At 45.0% G+C, this 18,705-nt stretch overlaps 2 protein-coding genes across 2 annotated transcripts; one reads left to right on the top strand and one right to left on the bottom strand.

The window, feature by feature from the left end:
* Window positions 1–7,151: 7,151 nt before the first annotated feature.
* Window positions 7,152–10,226, top strand: LOC146260763 (frizzled-7-A-like). The gene has a single exon (XM_084668138.1). It carries the CDS (start codon window positions 7,772–7,774, stop codon window positions 9,440–9,442), a length of 1,671 nt encoding a protein of 556 aa, XP_084524264.1. The 5' UTR covers window positions 7,152–7,771; the 3' UTR covers window positions 9,443–10,226.
* A 1,943-nt stretch (window positions 10,227–12,169) lies between these two features.
* Window positions 12,170–15,083, bottom strand: sumo1 (small ubiquitin like modifier 1). Its single transcript, XM_084667911.1, has 5 exons — window positions 14,930–15,083; window positions 13,969–14,043; window positions 13,601–13,678; window positions 13,447–13,518; window positions 12,170–13,314 (listed from the first exon to the last, which is right to left on the bottom strand). Exons 1-5 carry the CDS (start codon window positions 15,029–15,031, stop codon window positions 13,246–13,248), a joined length of 396 nt encoding a protein of 131 aa, XP_084524037.1. The 5' UTR covers window positions 15,032–15,083; the 3' UTR covers window positions 12,170–13,245.
* Between the last annotated feature and the right edge of the window lie 3,622 nt (window positions 15,084–18,705).

The raw sequence follows: 18,705 nt of genomic DNA, 5'->3' as shown, positions 1-18,705 counted from the left end.
AGTCAACACAATCTCATGCTTTCACATACAGGGAAATTCACATGTCCAGCATTTAGTTATGGAAAAAGACAGTGTTTTGCAGGGCAGTTAGAATATTCTCCTTTTGGGACGTTTCTTTACAAAGAGAGTCTCTTTAGCACAAACCGATCTCCTATGTTTCTCCTAAAGCTCCATTTTCAATTAAAGTTTCTACCCAAAGTCCGCCCCCTCAAACTCCTCTTAAAAAAGACTCTATTCTACAATTTCTCTTTGTCCTGCTCTGTCCCTTTTCCCCTCGCACCCGCTCTCCCTCTCTCTCCTTTTTTATCTTCTCCTCACTTCTTTCTCTTCCTGTGACTGACCGGCAGAGCTGTATTGTTCACTCTATCCCAGAATGCAATGGGGCCCCCTTCAGGCAGCTTGTCATGTTAATGTGTGTGAATGGGAAGGTAATGGCATGTTAATATCGTGTGCTCTTTAACATACCATCACCAGCAGAGAAGTCCCCATCGCCCCTCTGCCCTGACACAACTTTCCCTTTTATTTCCAAGCCAACAACGAGAAGGAGTAACCCAGGCCGGATCATAGACAAAAGGAGAGGACATTTGAAGTGAGTGTTTGTAGCTAGCTGGGGGAGGGGGGGGGGGAGGTGATTCCATTCTAGTTAGCTCAAACACAACTCAAGGGTGTGTGTTTGATTCCGTTGTTTTGGGAAGTGTTGTTGAGGGTTCAGACACAGCAGCAAAACTGTTCTGTTTGAGAGAGAAACATAGAGAAAGGGATAGAGAGAGGGGAGAGCTCTGGGGAGAGAGATGGAGAGAGAGGGGGGGAGAGAGAGGGAAAGAGAGAGAGAGAGAAAGAGAGAGAGAGAGAGGGCTATCTGATGTGGGGAGAGGGCTCCTGCCTCTGTGAGTCACAGGGTCTGATCTGAGATGGTACACCAGGGTCTCTCTGGGGTAATTAAACCCTCCGTGCTGGTGTGTGATGTATCTTGAACTTTCAAATCAGTGTGCTGCTTGCAGCCAGTTACATCAGCCTGCCAGAGGGCTGTGAGGACTGTACAGTACTGTACATGGCCGACACTGGCACACTGAGGTGTCCACGTCACTCTGGTTACCAGGAAGGACAGAATTGACTTCTGCCTGTAAACCCCCCCCCCCACACTTCTGATACTTAGAACCAGCCGTTGAGAATTACTCAGAACCTTTCTTCACCCCTTGTGTGGCGTTCAGCCTTGTGTTGCAGGTCTGGATCCACATTTTTATTGGGGTTTTAAAACATTACAGCCGTGAAGCAAACTAACCCTCAATTTGCACCCGGCTGGTATAGAGTGTGCGGAAATAGTAACCTTTTTAGTAAGTAAAAATATCGCAATAATATATCAAAACAAGGTATGGTACTATTGTTTTGTAGGCTCCTGCTAGCCGTGGGGATGTGGAGCTTCTTGCGTGGCCCTTCCCAATGAGGTATCACTCCTCCTCAATGAGGTGTCCTCCCTCCAGCCCCAGTTCTAACTGGACTCCAGTTCTAACTGGATCCACACCAGTTCTAACTGGATCCACACCAGTTCTAACTGGATCCACACCAGTTCTAACTGGGGCTGGAGGGAGAACAACTCATTGAGGAGGAGTGATACCTCATTGGAGAGGGCCACGCAAGAAGCTCCACATCCCCACGCTGCTCGTTACAGACCAGGGGGTCACCGCTGTCCAACCAAACCACCAAAGATGGTTCTAGAACACATCCATAAATGTCTACCTCCAGAACAGATTCACTCAATCGTGGGCGTAGTTTTTAATATATTCGGCAGGTGCTGAAAGCTATAATTTTGTTCTGCACTCTGTATTTTGGCTCATCTCATGCTGGTATTATGGAAATATTAGCCATGAAAGAGCTTCGAGGCTCTGGGGGCCCCAGCTCCATCTGGGGAGTCGAGCAGAAAGACAAAGACTGGCACACATCCCTCTCAGACTCCACTCCCATCAAAGTACTAACACAACAAAACTACAGATCCAGTGTAATCTGTGAGAGGGTAATATTTATGAATCGAGTCATGCAAGACTAATAATCTCCCCCTTCCCCCCACCCCTCCACTCCCCCTGTGCGCCTGTGCCGATTGGAAAGGGGGAGGGTTACGCACAGGCATGAAGGCACACCCCTGTGAAGCACATAGCTGGTGAGGCCTGGCTTTCTTCAACAGCACTTTCTCTGGAATTTGAAGGACGACAACATAATTGAGTGCTGGAGATGAAGAGATGGGATGGAGATATGGAGAGCGTGACGAAGATGGAGGGTGAAGAGAGACAGTGAGAGAAACGCTGGTTAGCGAGCCAGGTTAGAGGGGGGATCAGAGGAACCGGAGGGTTGGAACATCAGAACGACCTACGCGGCCAATCAACTCTTTTTTTCTTCTTTTTTGGGCGCTCGAAACGTGACGTGTGTCGAATGTGAATGTGCATGCACTTTGGCACGTGTGTCAGCGAGTCAAAACCAATCGCTACTATTGGACAACACGCGCGTGTGTGTGCGTGCGTGTATCTGTGTCCGCGAGGGAATAACTGGAATACATTAAAAATGAGACAGGGGAGAGCGTGTGCGCTGTCTTGGAATATAAATGTCGTTCCACTTGCTTTCATCTTTCCAACGATGTAGCTAGTGAGCTGATTATGAGTAAAAGCAATACTGCCCCCCCCACCCCCTTAGTGACCAGCTCTGGCCCCTGCTGTCTGTACTTCATCCTGTCCCCTTTCTAATGCTGCACATCAAATGTCATGCATCTGTGTTCCCAGTGAATCTGCACACGTATTCCCTTCATCACACTTGGTGTGTCGAGACCCCTGCATGCACACACAGGCATGGACACACACACGTACACAAAAGAACGCACACAGATACACACACACACACACATCATGCTCCATGTTTATAAAATCCTCCATTCGCAGGCCTGGTTTGGAGAGAGGCCATCTGCCATTGGTGGTTGCTTCACTGTGATGGATCCAAGATGGCTGCCCTCGTACCGCTTTGTTTACACAAGTTTTGTAGGACATCCACTCCCCTCTCTACCTCCTCCTTCACCTGACACGTTAGTCTCATTTCCCAGAGGCAACATCATGGCTTTCTATCATACTGTTTCATACGTGGGTCAGCCCTGCGTTGTATTTGTGAACAATAAACCATTCATTCCTCAACCCTTTCCGCCAGAAAACCCCCCGGTTCAGTTCCTGTTTTGTGGAGGAGGTGTGGCCCTGGAGGTGTAGGCTGTGGAGCTTTGTAAACTGTGGAGGGACGAGAAGCAGCTGGCTCCAGTGATCCACCAGTACCACAGTCTGGACTCTGCGTATGGCCACATCACTCACCTCTGATCAGGCCATGCATGCTCTCTATAGTTTCACACACAATTGTACAGTGTGTGAAAGACAAAAACAGGGATGAGGGAGAGAGAGACAGAGAAAGAAAGAGAGAGAGATAGATAGAGAGAGAGAGAGAGAGAGAGAGAGAGGGAGGGAGAGAGGGAAGATGGAGAGAAGAGGAAGGAAGAGATTGAGGAAGAGGGAGAAAGCGAAAGCGAGTTAGACAGAGAACAAGGGAGAGAGAGCGAGAGAAGTAGCCACCAAGAGAGAGAGAGAGAGAGAGAGAGAGAGAGAGAGGGGGGGGGGGGTTTGACAGATCCATACCAGCTTGACGATTGATGTTGCAGAGGTCTGCCATGTTTTGCCTAACATGGTGCTGTGCAGCGGGGTCTGTTTGGGTTAGCTGGATGGTGTGTTTACACTCACACATCTCCTGCAGACGGGGAGCGAGCGGCAGGGCTGGGAGGTATCCTGGTCAGACATGTCTGCTGACAGCTGGATGCTCCACTGGCTAACTGCTGCAGGGATCAAGAGGGAGAGAGAGAATTGACAAAAGAAAAAGGGAGAACAAGCCAGAGGGAGAGAGAAAGAGGAAGAAGTAGAGACAACTACTTAGCGAGATAAACCTTCCTTACAGCAGCCTGCATGCGGAATCCACTACATGACCCATGCACATGTAACCGTTCAGATGGATAATATAGCCACAGGATAAACATGCTGGCTTGCGTTGAGACATTCTGTTGAGACAGAAGAACATTCCGATCCTGCCGGTTATCTACAGGATATGTGGAGTGACCCTGTGACCCCTCGCTGACCCCTGCATCCCCCCAGCAGGTTCAGATTGTGTGGGAGAGGCTCCAAGCTGTAGAGAGGGAAGGATGAGGGAGGGGAGGAGGAATATAGGTTAGAAAAATATGTAGTGTTGCACTTCCCTAATTAGAACCAGAGCGTTCTCTTTCCCATATCTTGTGTGAGCAAAGACACTCCGGCACAATCAGCATCCTCGCTGGAGACCCCCGCACTATTTGCTGTGGGGGATCATTCAAATGAAGGAAGGAGTGATCAGGCTGGTGCTTTGCCCCAAGCCTAGATGGGGTTTAGTATGAAACAGGTGGTGGTGGTGGGGGGACTGTTATTAAAATCATGCCTTATGTAACCATGCCTTATTTATTATATTATTACAGTGCATATAGTTTGCACAGCAGCTACAAATCTAGGACCAGAAGTGCCCAGTTCCAATAGGATTTCAGTGGTTAGTGCAGAGGAACGGTCTATATTCTACACATAGATGTAAATGTGTGTAAGGGGTATTTAGAGTTAACCTCTGAAACCAGCCCGAAGCTGAACTGCATAGCCAGGCCCTGGCCCTGGTCCTGACCCCTACCTGACCCCTTCCCGAAGCACATGACTCTCTCACACATGCTCCAGTAACTCTGGGACCATGGACAGACGCTCTACACTGTCATACAGTAGGTCAGGAAGAGGTCTAAGTGTATTAGTTCATTTCTAAGTCCCAATACTTTGTGTTTGTTTGTTTCCACTGCCATGTTGGTGTTGAGACAAAATGGCAAGGGTGAGAACTTTTTGGGGTTTCATCTTGTCCTTGTTCGGTCCCTAAATATGATCTCATATGGACGATGTCAGGGATAGCCCTCTCTGGGCTCCTATGTATTGTTGAAGCACACATCCATGGTGGATCAGGGAGAGGGGAGTTTTCATTTTTATTCATGAGCATTCTGTAAATGAATCAATAGCTGAACTGTAGTCACCAAGACTGGCTTGATTTATTGATCGAGTCAATCAAATTTTTTCGACCAAGGCCTGTCAGTTAAATCTGAGATGATTAAGGCCATTCTATCTTCATCCCCCCCTCTCCTTTTTCTCTCAAAAAACATCATAAGCCAACCAGATAAGACCTCAAACCAACAACTCTTATCTTTCTAAATCCTCTCACAGTAAAGCTTGATTCTACCTCTTTCATGACGCTCGACAGACATGCAGGACACAGCAGGAGGCCCCGGGTCCTGTGGGATCCACAGTGTAGTGTGAAGTATAGCACACTGATGCCATAAGGAGACAGAGAACAGCAAAAACATTCTGAGAAAGATTGTGGGAAGCTGGACAGCAGCAGTTGGATGAACATCTCTCTCACACTCTTTTTCTTTCTTGCTCTCTCTCTCTCTCTCTCTCTCTCCCTCTCTCTCTCCCTCTCCCTCTCTCTCTCCCTCTCTCTCTCTCTCTCTCTCTCTCTCTCCCTCTCTCTCTCCCTCTCTCTCTCTCTCTCTCTCTCTCTCTCCCTCTCTCTCTCCCTCTCTCTCTCTCTCTCTCTCTCTCTCTCTCTCTCTCTCCCTCTCTCTTTCTCTCGTAGGTAAAAACAAATCAGGTTTGGTCTGCAGAATTGATGAGCATGAGGTCTTGTGAGGAGTCTGGGGTTCCGAATTGTTTGAGTCTGTCCTAACATGAAGCCTCTCTCTGGGTCACAGCAGGAGTCGCATGTACATACACTGGGAACCACGGTGCAGGAGAATGATGCAGTGGTGCAATGGGCCATTGAGAAACAGCAGTTTTATTTCATGCACACACGCACGCACGCACACACACACAGAGAACTCCTCATTTAAACTCAGCTTGCTTTGAGCCCCCAGTCAAAAACATTCCCATATGGCTTGCTGGATTCAGAGGGATGTTATAAATACATAGCTGTATTTGCGGACCTCGGGGCTTGTGTTCTGTTGGTCTCCGGGGGTAACAGGAGGAGGGGGGGTTTACATCTTTCTCGGGGAGCACCGACGGAAAAATAGAAATGGAGAAGAAAGAGTCCCTTCTGAGTAACATATCCATTTGGGGGGGTGGGGGTTGGAAGAGAGTAGGAGGGGAGGTGGGTAGAGGACATGGGGAGAGGAGAGGCGGGTGGAGGAGAGGGGAAGGAGCAGAGGGTGGAGGGGAAGGATGGGAGAAGAGGGGGAGAGGAGGGGGGGGGATGACGAAGACACTTCTTCTCTAAGCTCCCTCCACTCATGGACCACCATCTTAGAAAAGCAGACCAGGACTGCCTGCACATTACAGCCACCCCCCACAGCATGAGAGGACAGAAACAACCGAAAAGGAACAAATCCATAACTTATGTTAATGTCTAAACAGCCAGAATCCCAGTTAACATCACCGTTTAGTTTAACTCTGTCCTCCCACATTTACAGATGAGTTACAGATGACAGACTGCACACTCGATATTAAATCAATACCATAAATACTACCGTAATTGCCTTTAAACTCCTGTCTTAAAGGCCTTAACCCTGTGGAATTCCTACGAACAGAAGTCAAGGGACAGGCGAATCATAAATCAGGTCCTTCTGTTTAAGTCTAAAAAGATTTCTCAACATAACGCTGTTCGTCAATGCACCCCCGCGGTGCCTCGAACAATATTTACACGAACGTATTAAAGCAATAAACATTATTGGAAAAATAACTGCGGCATAATGTCAACAGAAAACATTAACGTGACTGTGTGTGCCGTATATTTATTCATCTGTGAGTGTGATACATTTTTAAAAGGGTAGCTACCGCAAAGAAGATACATTTTCAGGTCTGCGCTACATTTCATTGTTAAAAAAGTTTTTCTTCGAGCGATAACCTCCAACTCCAACGAGTTGGCCTGCCTTTGCTTTCAACTCCACCCTTTTTGCCTAAACTCCAATGGGTGACTAGATATAAGAGAAAACAAATCACACAATTGGACGAAAAGGGACTGTAGTTTTAAGGCGCCCTTGCGAAGTAGTCAACGTATTGAATAATGGGCACCTTGAAACCGACAGACCTCAGTTGAGTGTGGGGAATCAATCTGATAGGTATCCTCAGCTCCGCAAACCCCGGTCCTCACGGAGAGAGAATAACTTAACGGAGATACACTCGAGACTACAACACATCACAGAAGACAAAAGAACGTTGTCTGTTTATATAATTGTTTAATTTGAGTTTTGAAGAAGCCCGATGAAAAGTCATGAGGATTTACAGACTTCAGTGTAGTAGCCAAGTAAGTGATGCAATATGTGACAAGGACTCGGAAGGAATTTCAAATAACTCTTGGCCACATCTTTGTGTGAACTGAAAATCGATCTGCTGCTGTCTAGAGTAACGCACAATAAACGTAACGCTGTGGAATAATTACCTGTGAAGTGTCTCAAGCGGAGTATAAGTGGATTCGGCAATCCTCCATTTTCTCCGAGAGTTTTGGGAACTGTCTTGGAATAAGGAATGCGTGAGAAGAAAGTGACCGAGGGTAGAAGTAAAATATTATCCAATACGTTTTCCGACTAACTCAAAACCATAAAGAAAACGAAATAAAGGACTGCATTTTTTGGATTTTGCCGTGAGAACAAACTGCGGATCTTGGTGTAGAAAACTTTTTTTTTTCCTAACAGAACAAACATTGGGCTGCTATAATGGCGGTGAGTAGAACCTGGGAGTGGATTTGGATAACGGGTTGCGCGCTGGCAGTTTCCCTTGTTCAACCGTGCGTGAGTCAATATCATGGTGAGAAGGGCATTTCGATACCGGAGCATGGGTTTTGTCAGCCCATATCAATCCCTCTCTGCACGGACATTGCATACAATCAGACCATCATGCCAAATCTCCTCGGTCACACAAATCAGGAGGACGCAGGGCTAGAAGTCCATCAGTTTTACCCCCTCGTGAAGGTGCAGTGTTCTATGGATCTGAAGTTTTTCCTGTGTTCAATGTATGCACCTGTTTGCACGGTTCTGGAGCAAGCCATTCCGCCATGCCGTTCTCTGTGCGAACGCGCACGCCAGGGCTGCGAGGCACTCATGAATAAATTCGGTTTCCAGTGGCCCGAGAGACTTCGCTGCGAGAACTTCCCTGTGCACGGCGCGGGGGAGATTTGTGTCGGCCAAAACACATCTGACACAGACATACCTACCTCGGACCCGACTCCAAACCTGCCCGAGCTAATGACTTTACCTCCATTCATTCCCCGATCAGCTCAGCCCTTCTCCTGTCCTCTACAACTCCAGGTCCCTTCCTACCTCAACTACCATTTTTTGGGAGCAAAGGACTGCGGAGCCCCATGCGAGGCTACCAAGCCCAACGGACTGATGTATTTCCGTGAGGAGGAATTAAAGTTCGGTAAACTGTGGGTGGGCATTTGGTCGATTTTGTGTTGCGTCAGCACCCTGTTCACTGTGCTCACCTACCTCGTGGACATGAGGAGATTCCGCTACCCTGAGCGACCAATCATCTTCTTGTCCGGCTGCTACTTCATGGTGGCCGTGGCCTACACGGCAGGCTTCCTCCTGGAGGACAAGGTCGTGTGCATAGACAAGTTCAAAGACGACGGTTACAAGACGGTGGCCCAGGGCACCAAGAAGGAGGGCTGCACCATCCTCTTCATGATCCTCTACTTCTTCGGCATGGCCTCATCCATCTGGTGGGTCATCCTGTCTCTCACCTGGTTCCTGTCCGCCGGGATGAAGTGGGGTCACGAGGCCATCGAGGCCAACTCCCAGTACTTCCACCTGGCGGCCTGGGCCGTGCCTGCTGTGAAGACCATCACCATCCTGGCGTTGGGGCAGGTGGACGGAGACCTGCTCACCGGCGTGTGCTACGTGGGCATCTACAACGTGGACGCCCTGAGAGGCTTCGTCCTGGCCCCCCTATTCGTCTACCTCTTCATCGGCACGTCCTTCCTGCTGGCCGGTTTTGTGTCGCTGTTCCGGATCCGCACCATCATGAAGCATGACGGCACCAAGACGGAGAAGCTGGAGAAGTTGATGGTGCGCATCGGCGTCTTCAGCGTGCTGTACACCGTGCCTGCCACCATCGTCATCGCGTGCTACTTCTACGAGCAGGCGTTCCGCGAGCAGTGGGAGAAGACTTGGCACACACAGACCTGCAAGCGCTTCGCCGTGCCGTGCCCCGCCCACAACTTTGCCCCCATGACGCCGGACTTCACTGTCTTCATGATCAAGTACCTGATGACCATGATCGTGGGGATCACATCCGGGTTCTGGATCTGGTCGGGGAAGACCTTGCAGTCGTGGCGCAGGTTCTACAAGCGGCTCAGCAACACCAACCAAGGAGAGACGACGGTGTGAAGCCCCGAAAAGGAGGGGGGAGGAGGGTCCGGACTGGAGAGGAGGGTCCGGACTGGAGAGGAGGGAAGGAAACTGAGCATATCTCTGTCCATCTCTGGACACGGTGATGTTGTTAGGAACTCCCAAGGTTTTCCCTTCAGGCCTAGCAAGCCAGCCAGGCTCTCCAGTCCCGGCGGGGGATGTAAACAAGGCTCGGTCGTTACCTGACTCCTGGGGACATTGAATGAACTCACGACTGAAACTTTCAGGACCATAGTAACGGCAGCCTCTGTCTTTGTCTTTCCATAAATGCTTGATTTTGTTTTGATTTTTTTTAAATCTTCTTATTGGTCTTATTTGAAAAGAGACAGGACCCATAAAATCCACAAGCTGTGGAAGCCTTTGTATGTTATCTTTTTTTTTTTTTATTTGAAAAGCATGCTTTAAAGTGAATACATGCATTTTGCCCCATTTTAAGCCCCACCCAAACAATTTGATGTACCAATTTTTGATATGTGCTGCTGATTTGATTTTACATGAGCTTACTGTTTGGTGTTAAGCATCACCAAACAGCCATGTGGTGTAGACCAAATGAGCTAAGACTATAGGGTTGAAATACGCTTGTGGAAAATTTCAAGGATCAAGAAAATGCCCTCGTTTACAGGTCACTTATTTTGTAAATATACACTCTTTCAAAGGAACATATGTATTTATAAGAAATATAATCTTGCTGTTTTTACTGATTTTCAATGCTATACGGCTTGTATCTGTACAGTTTCACAAAATAAAAAGCTACAATTTTTAACTGTGCTGTCCTCTGGGTCTTACTGGGTAATTCTACATATGAGGCATTCAGACACAGAACTTGATATTCTTTTAGTTACATTTTAGGACTGGTTTTGTGCGAACCACAAAAGGAGTCCCCCTACTCCATTGCATGATTACTGGGAGGTTAACTGAAGTTTGGGGTATCTGCAACTTCACTTCTCAGGTTCCTAAACTAACCTGTAACTATCTGCTCAGATGACAGTCATCTCCTGTACTTTCCTACGTGGTCTATACATTTCCTTTCAGCTGTGTGATCGTGTTTCGCCCCAGTGGGTGTCATATCACTGCTCTGTTGTCTTGCAATAGGTCAACTATGGTCTTGGACAAATACCTTAGTGAGATACCTACAATCTGTTAGTTGATCAGAAAACAAGCATGACATATGACTCTCAGGATTAGCTGGAGGAAGTGGGGTTGAGCCACCAGACCACTGAAGTCTTTCTTACCTGGAGAAATGTGATCCTGCTCCTTATTTTTTCTCCCACTGCTCTTTTTTTCACTCACCACCTGCTTTTGTTCTGTTTCTTAGCTCTGAACGGGGGGAAGAAACAGACTTTAATAAGCCTTTTCTCATCTTCCACTGTAGAGAAAACACCCCCTTGCTGTGGGTCACATCTTTTATTTTTGAATATTTGTAAAACAGTACAATTACACCTGGATTTTTCGTCTCAGTAGGCAACCGAGATTAAACCAGTAATCCACTGAAGGTTATTGCTTTTGTCCTAGACGATTAAATTGTTGCCAGAATGTTTTTGCCTTTCTTCAAGAGCTATAATTTGACGGGAGAGTTGATCCATCAATAGAAGGTTCTGTTAAGCATAAGGTGCCTACACCCTGAACAGAGGCTCTTCTCAATGGATGAATCACTGTGGATGACAGTCTTTCTCCCTACTGGTCTTTATTTTGTATAGAGAACACATGTCTCTACTTTTCTGTATGCTGGTATGTCCTTAATAACAGATCATTTCAGAAGAGGAGATTTTATACACTAACCAAGAATTATTTTAACCTTGAGACTTTTTGAGTTTGAGACAGATTCGGGTATTTCCCATGGTTTGATTCAGATATTCTATCACCCTACCTCCCCCCTCTCTCTTCCTACTCTCTCTCTCTCACACACACACCCTTCCCCCTCTCCTGGCTGGCCCACATCTGGTAGTGTTTTGCCACTGTGAGGTGTCCCAGGCTTGGAAATGCGATCCCCTTCAGGCTGAGTCTAAGCCCAGGACCCTGGGACTGACAGAGGCTGCGTTCACTGACCTGACCTCTCTCTCTCTCTTTGCTTGCTTCATTCTGCCTCTGGTCAATACATCGTCCCCTGCCCCCCCCCCTGCCTCCTCCACACCCCACCCCTTTCTCCCCCCTCCTAGGGCCTCCATGAAATCAGACTCTCTCCAAATAAATATTCTCTCTGGGCAGTAAAGAACTCCTCTTCCTGCAGTGCTGAACTCTTTTTTTTTCAGTAGTTTGGAGAAAGATGTAGCCTATAAACTCCCATTGAAAAGTGGGTCTATTTCCAGTAAGTGGAGCATTAAGTTGTATTTCCAATCTGTTCTTTGAGTGTCAGAACTTCATTCCAATCATTTTGAATTAAACTTTTTTTATTTATGTACATAAATGTTTAGTGTTGTTTAGTCTATGTTTAGAACAGTGAACAATTGGACACCACAAAGTGTATTAACAATATTGCATATTGCTAAGATGTAAACTTTTTTTGACAGTTTAAGGTGAATACTCATTTAGCACTTATAAAATATAACATTTGTAAAGTATGCTGATTGTAGAAGGAATGTACATGTGGAAAACGAATCAATATATATAGTATATGTGGTTAATGGCAATGTTCTGTAGGCACTGGTGTGTAGCACCACCTGCTGGAGAAATAAAACGTTGCAAATGACAAATAGATCAACACAAAAATTCAAACACTAGATTTTTTTCACATTTTATTTAAAAAACAAAACAAAAAAGTGATCATCCCATAATTTCAAACCATCTGCATCAACGTTCTTCTAAGATAATGAATCTGTTGCAGTGACATCATTGTAGGGCTACATTTGTTTAAGTATTACGAGATTGGCGAGAGCAGAGACCAAGATCATATAAGCAATATGACTCTGGCTCAGGAACACTACAATCAAACAGCTGATTCAAAAATGCAGGATAACATGAAACAGGATGTTCATCCCAGATCATCTTTACCCCTTGAAATGGACTGAGCAGTGTAGAACACTGTACACGCACGGTACAGAGTACCACTATAAATAAAGGAAATCACCAAGTATACATAATGGATTACACACAAATACTGAATACAAAATATACAAGTTAAACACAATCTCCTTTACCATTTAAAATCTTAAATATGTCATCTATCAATGGCAGTAACATGGGTAATTCCAAGATGTTCTCAGACATGTGTTTTGTGTCAATGGGAAGCTCTGTGAAGTGTGAATGAATCGAACTGACACAGAAACAGCAGAGGCATTCTTCAAATTCCGAAGGACACACCAGAATGGTGTAGTCTTATTACTTATTACTGAATTCTCCATATTGTTTATCTGCTAATGCATAGCAGATATCTGCATCGTCATTGATGTACATGGAAAAACCTCCACAGCAGTATCTCAGTAAGCTAATAAGCAACATTAACTTGGGTAAACATGACAAAAGGGGAACAAAGGCTACTATTGAAAAAAGCACACACTCTGTAGCATTTAGAGCTCGATCTTGAACGTGTCCGCTATATCAAACGAGGTCGAATGCAGCTCTCACTGCACACTCCATATGGGATCTCGTAAAAGTAAAAAAGGCTACAGCAAGTACATCTAATATGTGTCTCTGCTACCTGCATAAGCTGGTAACAGAGACACTGCCTCTGCAAATGGATACCTTAAAAGTGTTGATTTGATCCAGATGGTTTGAAATAAAAAAAGAAAAAATCTAAATACATATAAAATCAAAATACAAAACAAGAAAAAAAAATGCAGCTGAGTCTAATCATTCCAGAGCCCTCCAGTCTGTTCCTGGTATACCTCGATGACATCTTCATCCTCCATTCCGAGCTGAAAGTCAAAAGGGAAAGTCAATTGCACACAATGACAACAGCAGAAAAACACAGAGAGAATATAATTAATATGGTTGGTTATTAGAGTTTAATAATCAAACAGACTGATGGCACAGATATGGCTGGATACCTCTTTGGGTGTTTGGTTGTCTGCAATTCTCTGTCCCTCAAACAGAAACCTAAGAGAATTCATAGGAACACCCTAAAAGAGTTTCACAAAGTTTAGTGATTTGAAGAGCCGTCTCATAATTTTCATGCAAAATTATGAGATCAGATAAACAAACCTGTCTTTGACTGTATGATTCCTTCAGTTTCTTTAGATGTGTTGTCATTTTCACTTTGAAGTGAATTTCACTGTTATCCTGAGGGTAAAAAAAACACTGGTAACTGACATGTCTTGCATCCTGAGAAACATGAACTGCTGACTATGTCAAAATGTTTCATGAGGGGAATTACTTGACAGTTTGAGGTAGCCTAGTTCATATACATATATATATATATATATATTTAAACATGTGCCTAAGTTTTAAGGTGCTAAGAGGCTTCATTCTGACCTAATCCAGCAATACGCTACATCTGGCAGTCTACACACTATTGTGATACAGACCTCGTGGGTGTGGATGAAAATCCCTTGCCTTGTTACAATTCTTACCTGGCCAATAACTTTTAATTTAATATATTCTCCATCCTTCTTCTCCCCACCATCTTGGCTTGAGGGCTTTGTTTCCTAAATTTAAACAAATTGAAAAGCAAACACGAAACAAATCATTATCTTATTTGTAGCACAGCAATCTTCCGTTGTTGTTGCCAGAAGTAAACATAACATCAGATAACTGCTCAATTACTAGGTACGGACAGAATTGATCACTACAGCGCTGTTTAATATACACACAGTGCGTGTTAGAAAACGCTTCAGAACAAACAAAGATACTGGTTGGTAGCAAACAACAAAGTCTATGATTTTCGGAACAAAAACGTTGTTCTCCGTTTCGGCCATCAGCTAAGCTACCTCTCTGTAGTGCTAGCTGGCACATTAGCGCTACGCTGACATTACATTAGCGTTACTGGAGTATTTGGCTAGCCTAGCTACAGTCCTAGACTAGACCCTAGTCTCATCTGAGCAAATATCCTTTTTATCCGTCAAAGTTGCGAGACTCAAAAACCGATCACTGGGTCACAACATCTCTGCTAGTAAGTTAGTGCTAGAGGTTTAGTTATCAGAGACTAGGAACATGCTGACTGTGTGAGGCAACTAGGATTGTAAGAAAACCTCCCAAAACTGACAAAATCCCGCATACTGCATGTAACTAGTAGTACACGAGTTGGTTAACTGTTACTCTTTGGCAGATATGTTGCTTGCGTTGAAGTTTTAGATAAAGCCATGTTACAGACGTCTCTAGGCTACAACTATAATTGAAACGATTTTTAGTGTTGTTATTGAAGCGTCGCAATATGGAGCTGGCTAACCGCTAACGTTAGTAGCTAGCTAGTTAGCGATAGCGGCATGGCATTACCTAGTGCTATCTATTCTATAGTAACACAAACTTTGTCTGTCTAGTTCGCTTTCAATTCACTGAAAAGCACAACGCTGATACAAACGAAAAGTGTGTTACCGTATCAGACATGTTATTCTTGGCAAGAGGCTTCTTATTCAATAGCAACGTTTTGTTACGATGTAAACACTGACTGGGGCATCTGTATCTTCTCAGCCACATCAAAAGGAGCACTTCCGGATCTACCGGATTTTCAAAATAAAAGCTCAGTGCTGTTGGACGTCAGGCACCTGCAGACGGACAGCGACTTGGGGGATAGGAGACCAGAAACCGAACTATGAGAACTACCCGATAAACACTCGGTTACTTACTGTCCACAACTGCCCTCTAAAACACACAAAGAATTTAGCTCAGGTTGGTGTAGGCGTAGAGGCCTAGGGCCTAGGCTAATTAGTGGGGGATATGGATATAAAAGTGGGCAACAGTAGGCTAGACCCCATGTTGTTTAATGAGGCTGGACAGACCTTAGCAACCCGTGGGGAGGTATTTTTGATTGATTGATTTGCTCACTAGGGGGCGCCATTATCATTTGCATTCTATGATTACATATAAACTTATTATGCACTTAGCTTGACATTATTCACTCCGAAATGTGTTACATATTGACCGAATCTAAGAAGATTTCGCCGGTGTTAATATAGAACGTGGAATTCACAGACTAGCCTACTGACAAGCCAGACTGTTCGTTCCAGAATAACTTGTCCTACGTTGGTGACTGGGATCCTAAATCACTTTCACTAACGTCAGATAAGAGGGACTATAGACAGTAGGGGGTAAGACTGCTATTAAAACGACAAATGTATAGAGGACTATAGAGTCTTTTCAATTCATCAAACCTTTCAATGTAACAATATATAGTGAAATGTAACATATTTTATGGAAGAACACTGTGTGTAGGCTTTGTGTGCACGTCTTATTAAGCATTCACAGAGTACTGCAAATAATATATCTCCTCACTGCTGTCATCAATGGATCATTGTCTTAACTCGCCAAACACGCACAGGACACTCAGAGTCACAAACTGTCCTGTCGAAATGTAGGTCTTTTGCAGGAAATGTGGAGACACAATCGAAGATGTGACATACTGTATATTATACATGGATGCATTCTGAGGTAGGCCTAAGTTTTGTAAGATTTGACTGTGACTTACTGTTTAGCAGTGCACCATATTGTGAAAACAGTTGCTGGATGGATCAAATCAGTGTTTTTACAATACACCTGCTATTCACATTGGTACAAACTAGAGTCAATACCAAACAGTGATTACTGTTATATATATAAGCCCTGGGTCTTTTACATTGATCCGATCCTTGTCTAGGATTAAACTGTAACATGTATTAAGCAGCCCTCAGAGGTTTGATAAGAGCCATTCCCATTCCACTCTTGTTCACCATTAGCAGGTTGGGTTAGAGAGTGAGGATGGTTGAGGGTGAGCTTTTCTCCCTGAAGAGGAGCTGACATCAGAAGCATTAGGGATTAATGTGTGGTGATATATGTTCCTGGTCTCTCTCTCTCTCTCTCTCTCTCTCTCTCTCTCTCTCTCTCTCTCTCTCTCTCTCTCTCTCTCTCTCTGTCTCTCTCTTTCTCTCTGCAGTCTCTATGAGAGGATAGGCACCACTCATTTCTCAGCGCCTGTAAAACCTTGTTTTAGGTAATTCCATTTGAGATAGGCACAGGATTCTTGGCTGCAGTTACCTGGCAACATGTTCACACAGGCTACTTGAGTGTTTGGAAGACAGGGCCTGACTTCTTCTCATTTTTGTTCAGCATCTAACTCCTGTTCAAGGTGACACTTTTCACCTAGCACCCTGCAAGCAAACGCAGCTCAATGAGTTACAAAAAAAAGGAATGGTGAATAGACACCATATCAAACTGTGAGAAGTCTTTTAGAAGCACTGGGTCTACTGTGATTAACAGTTTTTTTTAATCGGATGGAAAACATTTGTGTCAAATACTTAACATGGTTATTCATGCACTAGGTACCTAAACCTACAATAATTGTGTAAATACATGTACTGACGTGTTTAATCAAAGTCAATACAAATAATGGGGTCCATTGAATTAATGATCTGGTTTAATTACCAGAGGATCTGTTTATACCCTGGTAGCAATGTAACAAGCAAGATGGAGACCAGTCTATAATCACACGCGTAAGATCCTAATTAACCAAAGGCGTGATGGAAGTGAAAGGGAGGAGGGCTTAAAACACAGAGGAAATACCTAAGGCAAGGAGTACACACACAAACACATGCACACACACACAGATACACACGCACACAGGCTCCTTATAGACACATACAGTGTCTCCAGCAGAGGGCACATGACTTCAGAGCACACAGCTATGTGTATGGGATGCATGGGCAATTGTTGGCATTATATAACACCAATTGTAAACAGTACCACCTTTTTCACTGTATTACAATTAAGACATTTGGTACAAAGTTCAGCGCATGAAAATAAACAGTGGGAAGGACTCGCACTAACACTCCCCTCAACAATATCCTGTAGGATGTGAGAGGCATGGAATTGTTTCGAAATAATCCCTTTTTGCTGTTGTTCCAGTTTTAGCTGACTGTCCATGTTTATTCCCTTTAGTTCTCTTGCCATAACAGAGATTTAGTTTTCCATTATATTCTTCTTTGGCACGCTGTCATTGGAGCTTTTTGCATGAGCAGACACACTCGATCAAGGGCAAAACCTGGCAACCCAACAAGACAGAGCCAGACTCCAAGTGCAACCTCACCAAGCATCATCCTCCCACCTCTCCTGTCAGCCTGACCTGCACAGAGACATAAATAACGTCTCTCCGGCTGATTAATGGAAGCCGCCGTGATATTAGGAAACGGCTAACCTTCTTAAGACACGTGCTGAGAGAAATGTGGCTCCGAATCCCACTTCCCCCAGTGCCAGCTGCTGTTCACTCCGCTCTCTGTCGCCCCATAATGAGTCTGGAGGATAGATACTGCTGCTGTCACCAGGACAACAAATGAATGCCAGAAGCAATGTTTTCTCTGAGTACTCTGTCATGCAAAGATGCTGATTAAGGTGGATTCGCAGATCAATCTTGTCTATTGATATCTAAAAGCTCTGGACTTGATAGATCTCGTGACACGGCCAGAAGGGCCCTCAGGCCAGAAAGATGCTAAATTTGGCTGGCCAGGCAGTAACACGTTCCAGGGATTTCATGTATTGTTCAAAAGAACATGGTTATAATTTTCTTCTCCAAATCCGAAGAGTTTGGACGTGAGTTGAGATGCACTGTGCCACGAGCCCACCTCAAATCTAGGTCAGCCACACAGAAATGTTTGCTGTTCTCCATTGCATTGGTTACTGGGGGAATACGCTTTTAAGTTAGATCAATAGATTCCCCAAGGAACATAGTGTATGATAAAGATGTATGATCATGCAGGGGCGAGACCTTTTGGTGACTGCTAAAAGCGAAACATCTTATTTGTCGAGGGTTATTTGTATTGACAGACACAAGATGACAGATATTTGACACGGGCAGTTTCTGGCAAAACGGATGCGTCGCCTGAGGAACCCGTCAACCCTGCATCCAGTACGTCAAACGAAGCACACGGTAGAGAAGGAAGTAGGCTAATACCCAGCTGAAGTGTGTCATAGGGTTCTTAAAACAGAAAGGCATCATCAAAAGCACATTGAGGAGGGAATGAAATCCCCCCAGTCTCTTAGACGGTCTTTTGATGAAGAAACACCCCCGTCTCATCCCACCCCACCCTCGCCCACTGTTTTGCTGCTGTTGAATTAGAAGAAAGTGTGTCAGTTAGGAGGCAGAAGAAGGGGACCACATCAGAAAGAATTTATTCTGCGTGGTT

Source organism: Hypomesus nipponensis, chromosome 12 (genome assembly GCF_054491055.1).
Source record: "Hypomesus nipponensis isolate SF chromosome 12, ASM5449105v1, whole genome shotgun sequence".
NCBI lineage: Eukaryota > Metazoa > Chordata > Actinopteri > Osmeriformes > Osmeridae > Hypomesus > Hypomesus nipponensis.
The sequence above is the reverse complement of the archived record's forward strand: the minus strand, read 5'-3'. Positions and strand labels throughout refer to the sequence as shown.

What these genes read in the sequence shown, in the direction of transcription:
- LOC146260763 (XM_084668138.1), top strand. Translation starts at nt 7,772, where the DNA reads ATGGCGGTGAGTAGAACCTGGGAGTGGATTTGGATAACGGGTTGCGCG.
- sumo1 (XM_084667911.1), bottom strand. Translation starts at nt 15,031, where the DNA reads ATGTGGCTGAGAAGATACAGATGCCCCAGTCAGTGTTTACATCGTAAC. An exon ending in AATCATACAGTCAAAGACAG is followed by an intron (nt 13,519 to 13,600) that starts GTTTGTTTATCT and finishes AAACTCTTTTAG; the next exon opens with GGTGTTCCTATGAATTCTCT. An exon ending in ACAACCAAACACCCAAAGAG is followed by an intron (nt 13,315 to 13,446) that starts GTATCCAGCCAT and finishes TTTGACTTTCAG; the next exon opens with CTCGGAATGGAGGATGAAGA.